Source organism: Bombina bombina, chromosome 4, assembly GCF_027579735.1.
Source record: "Bombina bombina isolate aBomBom1 chromosome 4, aBomBom1.pri, whole genome shotgun sequence".
NCBI classification, from domain to species: domain Eukaryota; kingdom Metazoa; phylum Chordata; class Amphibia; order Anura; family Bombinatoridae; genus Bombina; species Bombina bombina.
Window position 1 is genome coordinate 616068268 of NC_069502.1, and position 18381 is coordinate 616086648.

Below are 18381 nucleotides of genomic sequence, written 5' to 3' on the forward strand. Positions count from 1 at the left end.
AGAAGGTTGGCAGAGAAGTGTCGGAAGATTCGTAGTAGTTTCTTATGGAGGGTAGTACTCTTTGCAATGGTACTGGAGTTTTAAGTAGTCCTGTCGGCCTCTTAGTGAGAGCATGGGTAAAAGTTAGAGTCCGGAGATGCAGGGAGAGTCTTTCTGCGAAACCATCCCGACTCAGATTAAAGGGACATGAAACCCACATTTTTTCTTTCATGATTCAGATCGAGAATGCAATTTCCAATTTACTTCTATTATTTAATTTGCTTCTTTCTCTTGTTATCCTTTGCTGAAATGTTTATCTAGGCAAGTTCATGTGCAGCAGAGAACCTAGGTTCTAACTGTTGATTGGTGGCTGCATATATAAACTGATTGTCATTGGCTCACCCATGTGTTCAGTTAGAAACCAGTAGTGCATTGCTGCTCCTTCAACAAATGATACCAAAAGAATAAAACAGATTAGATAATAGAAGTAAATTAGAAAGTTGTTTAAAATTGTATTTTCTATCTGAATCATAAAAGAAAATTTTTGGGTTTCATGTCCCTTTAACAGCTCCATAAGCAATCAGTGTTGACGAGTTTCGCTGCCTGCTTTCTGCTCTCAAGTCCATGTCAGGAGCGACGCTACTAACCTTTCACACTTGAAAGGCTGTGTTCCTGTTCCACGGCGTAGATTCTGGTAAGATCGTTTCAATATGTACATATGATAATGTAAGAAGACAGGGTCACAGTGTGTCTCCTTTTATCTGTATAGAATCAAGGGTTAATACCCCAGGAATGGAGGTTATTGAACAGGGGGGGGGATTTGTAAACAATGTTGTCTACTGTTTATTGTGTTTATGCTGCAATATGTGTGAGATGAGGCTCTCTTTAGTGCAGAGGCGGTTTCTGCATGGCACTCCATGTGACCGGTTGTGTCTTCTTGTCCCGTGGGTGCAGGAGACGAAGAGTTTCTCTGTTGTCCGGGTCATAGGAGGTGGTGAGTGCCCCGGCCATTGGGATATAAAGGTGCCATTTAGTTTATATCTAGTCCGTAATAAAGGCGCAAGCTAAGGAGGACTCTATGTTAGAAGGTACTCTCTCTTTAATTAAACCTAACATCTGTGTTTATTGTGAGGAGGTTCCGGTTGATCTGCCTGCTCAACACTATTCCACATGCTTTGATAAGATTGCAATATCTTAAAAGAATAAGGTATTTAGTACAACTGAGCTGTCCACCTCTAAATGGGTTCTCCATCCCGCGAGGTACACTCCCTACATTCGTCTCCGATTGCACATGCAGCTCCCTAGGCGATCCTAATCCTCCTGCGGGAGGGGCGTTTTGGCCGCCTTATTTTGCTGAGCAGTTACAGACAGCGGTGTCTGCGGCCTTCAATGCTTTACCACGCCCTGCTAATGCGAAAGGTGAATCATAGCTATCTGTCCCAGGGGTCATCGACTCCGCTAGATGTCTCTGACAGATTATCCACTGATGAAGGTGACTCCGACTCTTCGGAGGACGTTCCTTTGGGGTCTAAATCGGCGACATCTAGGCCTCCGTCTTCGGAGGGGCGGATTTTAAGTTTAAGATGGAGCATTTGCGCTTCCTGTTAAAAGAGGTGCTAGCTACGTTAGAGGTTCCTGAGCCGAAATTGTTGGAGGAACCTTCGATCCCTAAACGTGAGCTGGGGGCGGGGGGCATTCCTAAGGTAGATGGGGCTATTTCCACTCTCGCTAAGCGAACGACTATCCTGCTTGAAGATGGCTCTTTGTTCAAGGAGCCCATGGACAAAAAATTGGAGTCCATGTTAAGGAAGATGTTCCAATTCACGGGGTTCATTTTTCAACCAGCAGTGGCAATCGCTGCGGTGGCTGGAGCTGCTACCTATTGGTGTGACGCTATGGTCGAGGTGGAGACTCCCCTCGAGGAGATACAGGAACGAATTAAGACCTTAAGGGTAGCTCATTCATTCATCTGTGATGCAAATATGCAGATTATTTGCCTGAATGCCAAGACTTCATGTTTTTCTGTTTTGACCTGTAGGGCTCCGTGGTTAAAGTCGTGGTCTGCGGACATGACTTCCAAGTCTAGATTGCTTTCCCTCCCGTTCCAGGGAAAGGTTCTTTTTGGTCCAGGGTTGGACTCTATTATATCCACGGTCACGGGGGGCAAGGGTGCTTTCTTATCGCAGGATAAGAAGAATAAGCCTAAGGGCTCTACTTTTCCTTCCTTTCGTTCAGACAGACAAGTCTCAACGCAAGCAGCCTGCCGCGAAAACTGAGCAGTCCAAGGGATCTTGGAAGCCAGCTCACTCTTGGAACAAGATCAAGCAGAGTAAGAAGCCCGCCGAGACAAAATCGGCATGAAGGGACGGCCCCCGATCCATCTCTAGATTGCATAGGGGGCAGACTATCTCTTTCTGGATAAGAGACGTTCAGGACCCTTGGGTTCTGGAGGTCATAGCCCAGGGCTACAGGATAGGATTAAAGACTCATCCACCCAGAGGCAGATTTCTCCTGTCAAATCTATCTTCAAGACCAGAGAAGAGAGACGCCTTTCTAAGTTGTGTGAGACGCCTTTCTAAGTTGTGTGAGGGATCTCTCCTCTCTCGGAGTTATCACCCCAGTCCCAAAAAGAGGTCTGGGGTATTATTCAAACCTTTTCATGGTCCCAAATAAGTAGGGCACGTTTAGCCCAATTCTGGACCTAAAGTGCCTAAACAAGTTTCTGTCAGTCCCATTGTTCAAAATGGAGACGATCATATCGATTCTGCCCCTAGTTCAGGAGGGACGGGTTATGGCGACAATAGATTTGAAGGATTCTTACCTTCATGTGCCAATCCACAAGGACTACTTCAAGTTCCTAAGATTTGCATTTTTGGACCAACACTACCAGTTTGTGGCCCTACCGTTCGGTCTGGCGACTGCCCCAAGAGTCTTTACGAAGGTTCTGAGAGCGCTGCTCGCGGTTGCGAGAGCCAGAGCTATTGTAGTGGCCCCTTATTTGGACGATATCCTGGTCCAGGCTCCATCCTGCAGTCTTGTGGAGTATCGCTCAAGGGGTCTTCTTCTTCTCCTTGGATCTCATGGATGGAGGATAAATGAAGGAAAGAGTTCTCTGGTCCCTAGCAACAGGTTTGAATTTCTGGGTACTATAATAGATTCTATTTCCATAAAGATATTCTTGACAGATCAGAGACGTTTGAAGATAGCGTCCAACTGTCTTGCCCTTCAGACCTCCTCAAGGATATCTGTGGCCAGGTGTATTGAGGTGATTAGGCTCATGGTATCCAGCATAGATATCATTCCATTCGCCAGGTTCAATCTCGGACCTCTTCAGCTATGCATGTTGAGACAGTGGAACTGCTATCACTCAGATCTATTCCAACAGATATCTCTGGACATTCAAATGAGGGAATTCCTATCTTGGTGGATCCGTCCGGGACAACTGTCCCAGGGGACATCCTTCCTGAGACCATCCTGGGAGATTGTGACCACGGACGCAAGTCTATCAGGATGGGGAGCTATTTGGGGTGCCAGAAAGGTACAGGGCACGTGGACTCGAGGAGTCGAGTCTATCGATAAATATTCTGGAACAGCGGGTGGTGTTCAATGTTGCCCCCCTGGGATCGTCCCGATTCATCAGGTTCCAGTTGGACAACATTACCTCGGTGGCTTACATAAATCATCAGGGGGGAACGAGAAGCTCCCTAACCATGAGGAAAGTATCTTGGATTCTGGAATGGGCAGAGAACCACGATTGTTCGCTTTCAGCGATACACATTCCGGGTGTGGACAAATGAGGAAGCGGATTTTCTCAGCAGACAATCGTTTCATCTGGGGGGATGGTCTCTCCATCCCGAGGTGGTCACGGAGATCTGCATAAGATGGGGGACGCCGGAGATAGACCTCATGGCGTCCAGACTCAACTTCAAGCTTCCCAGATACGGGTTGTGGTCCAGGGATCCCCAGGCAGAGCTGATAGATGCCTTAGCGATGCCCTGGGAGTTCAACCTACTTTACATTTTTCCACCGTTACCACTTTTACCTCGTGTAGTGGCCCGCTTCAAGCAGGAGCAAGCTTTGGCTATTCTAATTGCTCCGTCGTGGCCGTGGAGGACGTGGTTTGCGGATCTGGTGGGGATGTCATCTCCATGGAGGTTACCCTGTCGCAGATACCTGCTGGTTCATGCTCCATTTCTCGATTTCTCTGAGGCTGACTGCGTGGAGATTGAACGCCTAGTCTTAGCCAAGAGAGGATTTTCGGAGAAAGTGATTTGATACTCTTATTCAGGCCAGGAAGCCGGTCATTCAGCGCATCTCTCATAGGGTGTGGAGAACCTACTTGTCCTGGTGTGAGGAATGTGGATACCCCTGGCACAAGATTAGGGTATCCAGTCCTGGCCTTTCTCCAGGATGGACAGGATAAGTGTCTTGCTGCCAGTTCCCTAAAGGGTCAGATTTCTGCCTTATCCGTTCTGTTGCACAAGAAGCTAGCGGAGCTTCCTTTGCTCAGGCTCTGTCTAGGATCAGACCTGTCTTTCGAAATTCTGCTCCTCCTTCGAGCTTAAATTTGGTTCTTAAGATTTTGCAGAGGGCTCCGTTTGAGCCTATGCATGCGCTTGACATTAAGCTTCTTTCCTGGAAAGTCCTATTCCTACTTTCTATTGCATCGGCTCGCAGAGTCTGAGTTAGCGGCCTTGCAATTTGAACCTCCTTACCTGGTTTTTCACGCTGATAAGGCTGTTCTTCGCGCTGGATTCGGTTTTCTTTCCAAGGTCGTGTCGAATCATAACATCAAGCAGGAAATAGTGGTTCCTTCTTTGTGTTCTAACCCTTCTTCATCAAAGGAAAGGTTGCTTCATAATTTGGACGTGGTTTGGGCCTTAAAGTTTTATCTTCAGTCCACAAAGGAATTTAGACAGACTTCGTCTTTACTTGTTGTATATTCAGGTAAGCGCAGGGGGCAGAGGGCCTCTTCCACTTCACTGTCTTTTTGGTTGAGGAGCATTATCCGTCTGGCCTATGAGACAGCGGGACATAAGCCTCCTCAGAGGATTACGGCTCACTCAACTAGGGCTGTGGCCTCTTCTTGGGCCTTTAAGAATGGGGCTTCTATGGAGCAGATTTGTAATGCGGGAAAGTTTTACAAATTTGATGTTTTTGCTTCGACCGAAGCAGCTTTTGGGAGAAAGGTTCTGCAGGCTGTGGTGACCTCAGTTTAGGGTCCGCCTCCCTTACCCTCCTGTTTTTTTCATTCAGTGTCCTCTAGAGCTTGGGTATTCCTACAAGTAATGAATGAATAAATTATGCTTACCTGATGATAATTTCATTTCCATCTGTGGGAGGAGAGTCCACTGCTCCCGCCCATTTCTCCGGGGGGGGGACCTAAATTTTAATTTTATTCTTCTTGCGCCATTTATACCCTGATATTTCTCCTACTGTTCCTTGTTCCCTCAGCTGAATGACTGGGGGATGAGGGGAGTGGGGCAGGTATTTAAGCCTTTGGCTGGGGTGTCTTTGCCTTCTCCTGGTGGCCAGGGTTTTAATTCCCACAATGAAGCAGTGGACTCTCCTCCCACAGATAGGAATTAAATTATCAGATAAGCATAATTTTATGTTTTTCTAATCGACATTAAAACACTGAATACTTTTCATGCACCTTCCCCCTATTCTAGATGCTGCCATTCTGGAACTTAGGTTGCACTGCAGGTATCTGAAGGAGAATTGCTGCACATGTGTTAACACAGCAGTATGCAGTGAAAGACCAATTTCAACATGACAGCACCGATGGCTAAACGGAGGCAGGGAATAATCTCAATACTATTATTATAAAATGTATTTAGTTTTTAATCTCCCTAAGTCTAACTTTATTTTCATTTCTTTTTATGTAAATCATAAATAAACATTATAAATTAAATCTGATATACATGTTTTTTGTCTGTTACTCAAGTACATTTACTATTAACAGAAGTAAAGTTCTCAATTCCCAAGTACCATTTGGTAATAAAATTAAAACCTATGCATTATAATCGCTAAAAAAACACTGTACAGGTACAGATCACCAAATCTGGAATTCCAAAACTTATTCTGAAATCCAAAGTTTTTAATTTAAAATAAATAAATAAAATTGTCAAAGATTACCATATTTCCGCACCTGTAAGTCACGATCTTCTCTGCCTGTCTTTGGTTTAGTTTTTGTGCTCTAAAATGCAAATGCTGTCTATATTTATTTAAAACGACAACTATTAACTTTCTGATTACAGTACTGTACTATCTTTTTGAGAGTACTATGTAAGTATTAAAAATGATATAAAACTACCTTTATGTTGCATGTATAAGCTGTATTATGACATGAAAATATTACCTCGGTAAAATAAGATGTTGTTTACACTTAGTTCAATCCCCTCTCAAAACTGTCCTTTTTTACAGGTACAAATATTCCAAAATCCAAATATTCAGAAATCCAAACCTTTTCCGGTCCCAAGCAGTTTGGTTAAGGGGTTTTCTACCTGTAGTAAGCTTGACATCTACTTGTGAACAGAACTGTAATGCACTAGAAATATACTATAATTCTCCATGACAGGGCTTAACAAATCTCAGGAATTGTGAAGCCAGAGTCCTAAACGTTTACTCTGGCTACAATTTTTTTTTTAAAATTATTATTTAAGGTATATCTGCAAGACTTTAAATGTCTACCAGCCCCTTGATAGTGAAAAATTAGACATTGTTTAAATATATTTAGCACTGAGTGGCCTAGTAACATTTTTTTTTTCTCCTGACTGGTATGTAAATCATTTACTGACTCCTCAGTATTCTGGATAACTCCTATGTTTCATATACATTTGTTGATACCAGGTCTAGGAGTTAAAATTGAAAGCTATATTAACATTATAGTTGTCAGCAATGTGTTATTAAAGTGACGGTAAAGCTTCCAATTCGTATAATCCAATTCGTAATGGAAACTATATTTTAGATGGACTTTAATTCATTCATTTTAATTAAGATACGCTATAACTTTTTAATATATAGATGAAGCGAAAATACCCCGCTCTCTGGCCGCACTCACACAATTTTATTTCATTTTTATTTTTTTGGCTAGAGCTCCAATTTGGAGACCAGTTCAAACCGTTATCTCACACAAAAAAACAAAACAAAAAAAACTTGAAGTGGGTGACCGGAACGTGGGTCATTAGAATTTCATCGCTATATTAAAAAGTAAGTTATAGCATATCTTCATTAGAATAGATTGATTAAAGTCCATCGTTTTCCTTTCCTAATCTGATTTATATGAATTGGAAAGTTTACCATCACTTTAATATAACTATCAGTTAAGCTGCAACTGAATAATCTCTAACTTTTTTTTTCTTTTTCTTCTTCCACACAGGAGATGGTTGTCAGAGCTCTTCAACAAACTAATAGCCGTAGTATAGAAGCAGCGATCGAATACATCAGCCGGATGAGCTATCCAGAGTCTTTTCGAGAACCAATGATAGTGTCAAGTTCCAGACCTCTCACCTCTGGTATGAAACCTCAAGGTAACCATTGTCTGTTGTTGTTGTTGTTGTTGTTGTTTCTGTTGTTGTTTCTTTTCTTTTAAAAATACAAATTGAAGGATACTTATGCTTTAAAGGGAAAGTAAAGTTGGGAAAAATATTACGTAATTCTGCACTATGTACAGAATTATGTAACATGACGATAGTCTTATGATTTATTTTTACTTGTCATACGCATAATATGTCCCTCCAAAGTATACTTATCTCTACAGTGAAGCCGCCCTCTTCATTCAGCGAGGCTGCTTTTTCAAACAGGCGCATCACAGGCTCACTGTCTAATCACAGTGAGCTTGATCACGCTATTGAATTACATGTAGCACGCTCCTGCACTAACTAAAACAGCCGACACCTGAAATATGTAAAATTTTTCCTAACATTTACTGTTTTTAAAAAAAATAGTTATTAGATAACATTCTTTGGTGCAGGATTACGGTCTGTCTGTAGGTTTTAATTATGCTTTAATTTTCCCTTATTATAGATTTGATATTCAGTGATAATTACAAACTTACTTCTGAGCTTTATTTTCATTATACCATTTATCTTCTAACTACCTTCAAACATGATACTTCTTGTGCAAGTCAGATGGTTAATGATCTTAATAAAGCTTTTATAGTTGCCTTGTTTTTTTTCTTTTTCCTTTTGATAATGCAGGAAGCATCCAGCATTCCGTAAATCGCAGACAGAGTTGGAAGGGATCAAAGGAGACATTAGTCCCTCAGAGGCACATCTCTCCACTTTCTGAAAGTGTAGTGTATGGCTCTGAAAACCCTAGCCAGCAAAGTGAGATTGGAAGGCCTTTGTCTGGTTCAGGTCTTGCAGCCTTTACCCAAGGCCTCCCTGGAAACCCACAGCGAGTAAACCTCCCGCCTCCTCCTCAAATGAGAAGCGTCACTCCACCACCACCGCCGCCTCCTCCTCCTAGAGGGCAAACTCCACCTCCAAGGGGTACAACTCCTCCATTGCAATCTTGGGACCCCAACTCCCAGAACAAGCGATATTCAGGTAACATGGAGTTCATTATGTCTCGGATATCTCCAGTTCCTCCTGGTGGTTGGCAAGAGGGATACCCACCTGCTTCAATGAACTCCACACAAATGATGAATACATCCTCTCAAGGGCAAAGGGCAATGAATCAAGTTCTTGTTGGAAGGCAGCCAATTATCATACAAGGTTCCAACAACAGCAAGTTTGGTTATGCTGGTAGGGCTGGTGCACAAAATGGTAATGGGCAGACAGAATTCCTTGTCCATCAAGGAGGTGTTAGTGTAGGGAGCCGTCAGCCACCACCTCCTTACCCTATGTCTAATGGTCCGAACAGTGCTTCCATGCAGATGCAGGGTAGCGGAGGGCCCATGTCACCCTCAGCATACAACAATGGCAACTTGCCTCAGTCCATGTTGGTTCCAAACCGAAATAGCCACAACATGGAGCTATACAACATAGCCATGCCAAGCCAGCACACCTCGTGGCCCCAACAGTCACCCGGACAGTCACCTTCTGGAAGTGGGCATGAGATGCCACCATGGCAGCCAAACATCCCTGTTAGGTCCAACTCTTTCAATAACCCCCTGGCAAGTCGTCCAGTGCATCCCGCTAACACTCAGCCCTCTGCTACCACTGTTACAGCAATTACTCCTGCTCCTATTCAGCAACCTGTGAAGAGCATGAGGGTGTTAAAGCCAGAACTTCAAACTGCTTTAGCACCGACCCATCCATCTTGGATGGCACAGAGTGTACAGACAGCCCCCTTTCCTGAGCCTGTGGCACATAGTAGCAATATAATTTCTCCACAACCAGAAGCACCAAATTATCAAGGGCCTCCTCCACCATACCCAAAGCACTTATTTCCGCCCACTGTCCCTGTGTATGATGCAGGACAGAAGTCCAACAAGGAAGATGCCCCTGCTCCTAATGGTAACATTCAAGAAGGAGAGAGGTGTTCTGAGGCAACTTCAGAACCCACAGAGAAGGAAAAGAAACAAATAACGACATCACCTGTGCCAGTTAGGAAAAACAAGAAAGATGAGGAACGCAGAGAGTCTCGAATTCAGAGCTATTCACCCCAGGCCTTCAAGTTTTTCATGGAACAGCATGTAGAGAACATATTAAAATCTCATCACCAGCGCCTGCACCGTAAGAAGCAGTTGGAAAATGAGATGATGAGGGTAAGATTTTAAATCTTTCTGTTTTGTCACTGCTGTTTATAGCTTTTAAAAGATAGACCTAAAATCGTTTTTCAGTGTGTCTGTATGTTGCTTAATCAAGTAACTAAATCTTGTTTCACCTGTGTTCTGCTGAGAGATCCAGCAATTTAGCATCATTTGTGGTCCATGGTAACACATGTGGCATATAGTTAGGTTTTCATTGTAAATTTTTATTTTAGAAAAGTATTAAAGCCACTATAATATGTATCTGAAGCATGGGGCTCATACAACAACCCCCATGCCCTTAACATGCACGGCAGTGATTTAACCTTTTGGTTTTACATAACACATGTACAAAACTGATATATAGCTTCTAAAACAGACGTAATTTAACCCTTTTCTTTGGTTACCTAGAATGCACTCATGCAATAAAAGGTTTAAGTCTTTGCTACCTAATACACAAGCATCATTTATATAAACACACACCTTCATGCCAATTATTAAACCCCTTGATTTCCCAGAAGACACAAGTGCATTTAAGTGTATGAATGTGTTACACAGCAGTTATTTAACTGCTTCATTGTCCTTTGGGGCAGCATATAGGTTGTTGAAAGAGAGGAGGGAGTGAATACTGAGCCTGGCTGTGTGGATATGGGACAACCAGATTTAAGTTACAGGTGGTTGTTCCACATTCCTCAATAGTGGAGTGGGAATGTCCCGTCTTAACGCCTTAGTGACCAGACCATTTTTCAATTTTCTTACCCTTAAGGACCAGGGCTATTCTTACATTTCTGCGGTGTTTGTGTTTAGCTGTAACTTTCCTCTTACTCATTTACTGTACCCACACATATTATATACCGTTTTTCTCGCCATTAAATGGACTTTCTAAAGATAACATTATTTTCATCATATCATATAATTTACTATAAATTTTTTTTTTATAAAATGATGAAAAAAATTGAAAAAACACACTTTTTCTAACTTTGACCCCCCAAATCTGTTACACATCTACAACCACCAAAAATTACAATGCTAAATAGTTTCTAAATTTTGTCCTGAGTTTAGAAATACCCAATGTTTACATGTTCTTTTTTTTTTTTTTGCAAGTTATAGGGCATTAAGTACAAGTAGCACTTTGCTATTTCCAAACCATTCCCCCCCCCAAAAAAAAAAATTAGAGATAGTTAAATTGTAACACTGATATCTGTCAGGAATCCCTGAATAACCCTTCACATGTATATATTTTTTTTAGTAGACAACCGAATGTATTGATCTAGGCCCATTTTGCTATATTTCATGCCACCATTTTACCGCCAAATGCGATCAAATAAAATAAATGAACTATTTCACTAACTTTAGGTTTCTCACTGAAATTATTTACAAACAGCTTGTGCAATTATGGCACAAATGGTTGTAAATACTTCTCTGGGATCCCCTTTGTTCAGAAATAGCAGACATATATGGCTTTGACATTGCTTTTTGGTAATTAGGCCGCTGCTTAATACCGCTGTGCACCACACTTTTATTATGCCGAGCAGTTAAGGGGTTAATTAGGTAGCTTGTAGGGTTAATTTTAGCTTTAGTGTAGAGATCAGCCTCCCACCTGACACAACGCACCCCCTGATTTCTCTCTTCCCTCCCCGACCTTACAATTGTCCCCGCCTTCCTAAGTACTGGCAGAAAGTCTGCCAGTATAAAAATAAAGTTTTTTTCTTTCTTTAGTGTAGGATCCCCCTTTCCCTCCCCCCAAACAGCTCTCTAAGCCACAACCTATTGGCCGCCATCTTAGGTACTGGCCTGTCTGCCGTACCCAGTTTACTACAAAATTTGCCCTATTATTCTAAAAAAAAAAAAAAAAAAAAGGAGAAACACCATTTTCTGTAGTGTAGCTACCCCCCTCAATACCCTACCCCCTCTCCCTCCCAGATCCCTATCCCATTTTTTTCCCTCTTGTGTTTAACTTAATGTAGCTTGCGCACGCTCCCGCCCCCTCGCGCGCTCCATTAAACACAGAGGGGGACAGGATCCGGATATCCCCCAACGATGGGCCGCCCACCCCCTCCCTGCTATGGCTCCCACCCACCAACGATCGGCACCATCGCTGGCCGATGCAGAGAGGGACACAGAGTCTCTCTCTCTGCATCGGATGCCTATAAAATGTTATTGCAGGATGTTTTAATATCGAGGTATCACTGCAATAACCTGAAAGTTGCTGGAAGTAATCATGATCGCTTCCAGCGCTTGAAAACACTGAGGACGTGCAGGGTACGTCCTTGGTCATTAAGTGACAGTTTTTGTAGGACGTACCCTGCACGTCCTTGGTCGTTAAAGGGACCTGAAACGCAAAAATGTTCTTTCATGATTCAGATAGAACATACAATTTTAAACAACTTTTCAATTTACTTCTATTATCAAATTATCTTTATTTTGTTATCCTTTGTTGAAAAGCAGAAAGGTAAGCTCGGGAGTGTGTATGTGTCTGCAGCACTATATGGCAGCAGTTTTACAACAATGTTATAAATTCGCAAAAGCGCTAGATGGCAGCTCTATTTCCTTTCATGTAGTGCATACTACATATCTAGATATCTCTTTAACAAAGAATAAGAGAAGGAAGCAGATTTGATATCAGAATTTAATGGGAAACGTTTTTAAATTGCATTCTCTATCTGAATCATAAAAGAACATTTTTGGGTTTCATGTCCCTTTAAGGACTTTTCATTGGGAATCGGGGTATAAAATATATGATCTATGGAAACAAGAAGAACGGGAAGCGCACAAAGGGCTGTAAGTGTAGCGGTTTTTACTAATAATGTTCACAGATTTTTAAAAAAATAATAATCTTTAAAAGATAGTGACCCAACCCCCGGTGTTGGAACTACTCACGGAAAGCAACCTCAAACATGTGAGGTATGTGAAAAATTTGTCACAGAGCAGAACCCTCTGAGAACAGCACTGAGCAGCAATCCTAGCTTCGACTCTGTGGCCAGTCCTGTGGAATTGATTCTGCTTAATCCTCTAAATTCCATATTAAGTTTGGTCTTTGCTCCATTTCAGTAAAGAACTTGCTAATCCACACCTGATGCCAGTTTCACATGTGAGCGTGACCGAATGGTTGCTGCTCAGTATGTACATATACACACACTTATACTTTTTCCTATTAACATTGAGTGGGCTAATAACTTTTTCCCTCAGGGCTAGTAACTCCTCTCCCCTTACTAGTAAAGTATTGTGATACATTTTTATATATCTCTCTTCAACTGCTGATGTACAATTTTAAAGTAGTCTTTATGCACAATGTGTTTTTTAGATGATATGTGAATGTCTAATATGATTAATTTTCTTCATAAATGGAAAGAGTCCACAGCTGAATTCATTACTTTTGGGAAATAAGAACCTGGCCACCAGGAGGAGGCAAAGACACCCCAGCCAAAGGCTTAAATACTCCTCCCACTTCCCTCCAGTCATTCTTTGCCTTTCGTCCCAGGAGGTTGGCAGAGAAGTGTCAGAATTTATTTTGTCTCTTATGGAGGGTAGTACTCTTTGACATGGGACAGGAGTTTTAAGTAATCCTATCAGTATCTCAGTGAGGGCTTGGATAAAAGTTAGAGTCCGGAGATGCAGTTAGAGTGTTTCTGCGAAACCATCCCGACTCATGTTAACAGCTCCTCAAGCAATCAGCGTTGTCGAACTTTGCTCCACTGCCTGCTTTCTTCTCTCAAGTCCATGGCGGAGGCGATGCTACTATCCGTCACACTTGAAGGACCATGTTCCTATTCCACAGCATAGATGCCGGTAAGATCATTTTTATTTTACCTGCTTATGCATAGTGTTACTTAGGCTCGTGGCTTGTGGAACATAACGACCTTTGGAAGTGACGTGGCCTTTACGGTCGGGGCACACTTTTTCTGGACTGTACGGTTCACCTTGTGACCGGGCGTGGTCACGTTTTTGACTCTCCATTTCTGCATTCCTAGCCCTGTGGCGACGGAGAAATTCGGATCTGCTGGTATTGGGCTCTTAGGAGGTGGTGAGTGCCCTAGCCATTGTGGGTGTCAGGTGCCGTTTAAGAATTTGGTCCAAATCTCGTATCAATATCCTAGCTATGGAGGAGTCTGATTCCGTGGAGACGGACTTCTGTTTTATTTTCTACTCCATGCGCAGAATGCGTATTGCCCCGGATGATACTAGCCTATCAGTTATTTTCCGAATGCCGTATTAGAGTGCTCAATTCCTCGGGATCGGGGAATCAAGAAACTGCTGAGTCATCCGCCTCTGGGGCCTCTGTCCTCCGAGTGGCGAGTTCCCTTACACCATCGCTTGCTACGCATGCAGGTAACCCAATATTTGCTTCCCCTTCTCTGGAAGTTAGCTTCTTCCCGCCAGGGGTTTAGGCACGATGTCGCATGTCCATAATTTTGCCACTAGCTCGTATGCAACTTCCAGAAGTTGGTTTTGGATACTGTTCGAGTTCCGTTATCCAGGGCTCTTCAGGCTTAAGTTGGCCTGTTCAGCTCTCTGGGGGAACGACTGTCCCTGAGGCTTCAGAGGGGTCAGGCTTTGAGGCCGGAATCGCTCCTGCGGGGGTATGCTGCGCTTTTTGGTATAGAATGACTAGCCTTCGTGTTCTTTTGAGGCACGCTTTGGCCTTGTCGGAAGATCCCATCCTTATTGGATCTGGGACTTCTCAGTCTGCTTCATCGAATAGCTTGCAGAAATAGAAATATGGGGATGAAATAATCTTCTTATACTCTTGTTATCGAAAGTACTTTTTCCAGTTGAGCTTGGTAGAACAGGGGTACTGTTGGGCGTTCCTGCGGGTACGTCTATTTTGGCGATAAACCTGCGGGTTGCCTTATCCTTTATTTTATTTGAATAATGCTTCTATTTTATATTTCCTTCGGGAAGTTTGTCTGGAATCGATACTCACGATGTTTGATCGCACTGTTACTTCTAAGGAAGTTTGTTAAGGACATGTGTATCCTATGTGTGTCTGCTGTTTTCCTCTCTCAGGGGGATTCTATACGGCCTTGACAGGAATAGCCCTTGGTTTCAGGCTGGCCTGATTGGGTTCAGTCCTTCTGTCCTAAGGCCTAGTTCAGACATGTAGCGCCTGGCTGGTCCGGTTGGGCGCCGAGTGCCTCACATGTTATTGTGGTGTTCTTGTTCTCTTTACAAGTTTCATTTTATTCTGAGTGGACCTGAGGGTTCGTGAGGCTTGGGGTATTGGTTCAGTCCTGATTGACCTCTCCAGCTGGCCGATGCCGGCGAGGTAGGTCAGTTGGTAAAATGCTCTGACTACTAGGCCTGTTCAAAGATCCTAGGGTCACAGGTCCTGTCCTGGCAGAGCTGACTCAGCCCTTCATCCTTCTGACTATACATTGTGTACCATTCAGATTGGGTAATAATCACAACTATTACTATTCAGCTGCCGATTTGGTTCATCCAAGGCGGGCGCTGGAAAAGCGCTTTGTGGCTCACTGGAAGAAGGGCGCTATATAAATACTAGTTTGACTCATGATTCCGTCTTTATGCGGGATGTGGAGTGTTCCTCCCCCGTGTGGGTTGGAGGTTGGGAGGATTTCAGATCTCCTTGCTGCTGGTTCGGGCGGTCTTGTCCTTGTGGCTCTTGGATTTGTCCTTTGTTTGGATTTTTCCTTTTGAGGTTCTCCTCTTTGGATGAGACTTCAGGACTTGTATGTTGCCCCTTAGTGGTCTTGGCCGCCTTATGGGAGGTCCTTGTGGCTTTTTCCTACTTCGGAAATTAAAGTCGTTCCCTATCAGAGATGGTAGGCTGTGCTGTCTCTTTCTCCAAGCTTCGCTTAGGGTTTTTTATACCGGGGTTTAGGATGCTCTGCATTCTTTTTCCTTGGGTATGGTCCTTGGATACTCCGGAGGGGATTATGGAGACTAGCCTTTGTTTTGCTCACTCTTCGGGTGACATTTGTCCTTGATGTTTCTGGGCGTTGTTTTATCGCCTTGGTGGGCTCTAGGCCACTTGTGCGACTCTGTCGTACTTAAGTTCCCTTTGCAGTGTCTTCTTCCCTTTTGGGTTGGGATTCAGAATGGGACTTGTTCCCATTTTCCTGGTTGGTCCAGTTATATTCCGTGGGAGGTTCCCTGGGTTCGATCTGGGACTCAGGCCTATAGTTTTTCCTCAGGCCTATAGTTTTGTTGTGGATTTTCCGGATGTCCGGCAGACTTACGATCCTTTTGGCTGGTTCGGTGCGATCCAGTTTTTCCAGGGAACTCAGGCTATGACCTTCGGTCTAGAAGCCTTGGCTAGGATTTCTGAGCCCTTTGTCTGAGGTGTGCTCTACTTCCTGTCACGCTGCGTCGCTCTAGCCGTTGCTAGGGGTGCAGCGTCCCCTTCCCTGCTCGTTGCCAGGGGCAGTGTCGGCTCAGGATGCGTGCAGTGCTGACGTCATCACTGCACGCTCCTGATGCCGGTCGGAGCTCAGTGGCGTGAATCCTATTTAAATGTTTCTTTAACAATCTGTCACTGCCCAAGTATAGGTGTTACTTTGTGTGCTCTTGGGTGTGACAGATCATTCTTTCTAACTGCCTATTATTGATCTCTGTTGCTGAACCTGCCTGTCTGACTACTCTACCTGCCTTAACCCTTAATCTGCTGAATTGATTACTGTTGCTGAACCTGCCTGTCTGACTACTCTACCTGCCTTAATCTGCTAGACCGCTTTGCTGTTGCCAAACCCTGCCTGCCTGACCATTCTAGTGGTGTGCCCTTGGACTGCTTTACTGTTGTCAAACCCTGCCTGTCTGACCATTCTAGTGGTTTGCCCTTGGACTGCATTGCTGTTGCCAGACCCTGCCTGCCTAACCATTCTAGTGGTTCATCCTTGAACTGCTGTGCTGTTGCCGCTGGGGACTGTCCTGCCTGTGGTGAGTGCCGCCTTCCTCATCTCACTAACTTTCACTGCTCTGGGATATTCCCTATCATTCCGTCTTGACGCCGGGATAACAAGACTACTGGCCGAGTTTGGTCTGATAGAGGAGTATCCCACGAGCGTTACACTTCCTTTTTGGGGAGTTGCTCGATGTTCATCTTTGACGTCTAGATGATTTCATTTGGAATTGTTTCCTCAGCCTATGGCTTCATGTTTTATGAGCTTGTGTGCTGTTCCTTCCGTACTCTCCCCTTCGGGGTGGTCGTTTGTCCTCCTTATGGGGGTGAGTTTTCCTCTCTCTGGAGGTTGATTGTCCTGTCCTGTGTGCAGGTTGTTGGAACGGGAGTTTTTTATCCTGTAGAGGAGAGCCTCTGTTCTCTGGGGTTCTGTTTCCTTTGGGGTGAGGATGTCTCCATGTTCGAGACTGTCATGGAGTGTCGTGCTGGGGCTTCTGAGGCTCTATTGCATTTTCTCTGTTCCTCCCCTATGGATTTTCTTGGACTTCCTATTGTTCGAGTTCTTGGGTTGGCACCTGAGTTCAGTTGGGTGGCTGAGTCCATCTTTTTCCGTCCCCTTTTGGGGTCTGGTGTTTGGGGGTTTTATGTTACCCTGTCCTTCAGACCTGACAGCCAGCTGTAGAGGCCTGTGGGTTACTTTGCTGTATAGAAAGCGGAAGGTTGCAGTTTGGTATCAGTTGCAACCATTTGCACTTTATCAGTGTGTTGGTGGATTTTTACCAAGACCCTATGTTCGCCTTTGGGCTCTTGTGGTACGTTGAGCCTTTTTGAGGTTTCTGTGCTTCTCCATGTTCAGGATATGGAGTAGGGCTGGCGGATTTTTGGTTACTCCTGAGCTGGGTCCACTGCTTAGTGGAATGTTCTTCAGTCGGTGGTAGGGTTTGGGACCTATCCTCTGCTGCTCTTACTTGCCTGCAAGTAGTTTACTACTGAAGTCATCCTGGTATGACTGTGGTGTTTGGTGTTGACCCAGGTGCTTGCCTTCTGGGTTTGCTGCACGTATATCGGTTTCTGAAGACTTCAATATTTTAAATTCCTTGAGGACTCTGTCTTCAGTTTTCTTTAGGGTGCGGTTTCACTATCTCGTGGAGAAGTTCTTCTCTGTGTCGGATTCCTGGTTTTTATCCTTGTGGTTTCTGTACATCTGGGGTCTGGGTGTTGCCTCCCCTTGATCTCGCATCTGGCTTTGGTCTATGTGAGTTTGGCTTGGTTCTTGGTGTTTTCCTTTTTTGGAAATTGTTATACCCTTTTTTTGGGTTTCCTTGTTTATTCCCCCATCTCTTCCCTTTTGGGGAGTTTGTGTTTGCTGATCCCCTTCTCTGGTAAGGGGTGTGTTGTTGAGGACCGCTTTCTGAGCTACGGGGTCTCCTGGAGGCGTGCTGGCTCAGCTGTGTTCTTTCTGCAGTCTCTAGCAAGGCTTGTGGACTATCTGTGGGTCAGTGTCCTTGGGGGCCTTTTTATTTTCCAAATTTTCTTAGATTCGGACGTAACTGTTTTTTTGTTGGGTAAGGGTTTTTTCAGGCCTGGTGCCCTCAGAATGGGCCGCCTTTTGTACCCTCCCGTTTGTGCATTCAGTGTCCCCTATAGCTTGGGTATTGTTTTCCCAAAAGTAATGAATGCAGCTGTGGACTCTTTCCATTTATAAAGAAAAACTTAAATTATGCTTACCTGATCATTTTCTTTTCTTCAGATGGAAAGAGTCCACAGCTCCCTGCCCGTTTTTTTCTGGGGGGCGTCTGTTATTTCTTCCGGCACCTTTTCACCCTGGTATTTCTTTTACTGTTCT

The 18381-nt window shown here is 44.0% G+C and overlaps 1 protein-coding gene across 2 annotated transcripts in view; it reads left to right on the forward strand.

Annotated features, from left to right (window-relative positions):
- The window catches only part of LATS1 (large tumor suppressor kinase 1), an 86571-nt gene that overhangs the window by 11957 nt on the left and 56233 nt on the right, over positions 1-18381 (forward strand). For both annotated transcript variants that reach the window (XM_053710629.1, XM_053710631.1), the window contains exons 3-4: positions 7361-7511; positions 8181-9694. In XM_053710629.1, coding sequence (XP_053566604.1) covers positions 7361-7511; positions 8181-9694 — 1665 coding nt within the window. The remainder of the gene's footprint in view (positions 1-7360; positions 7512-8180; positions 9695-18381) is intronic.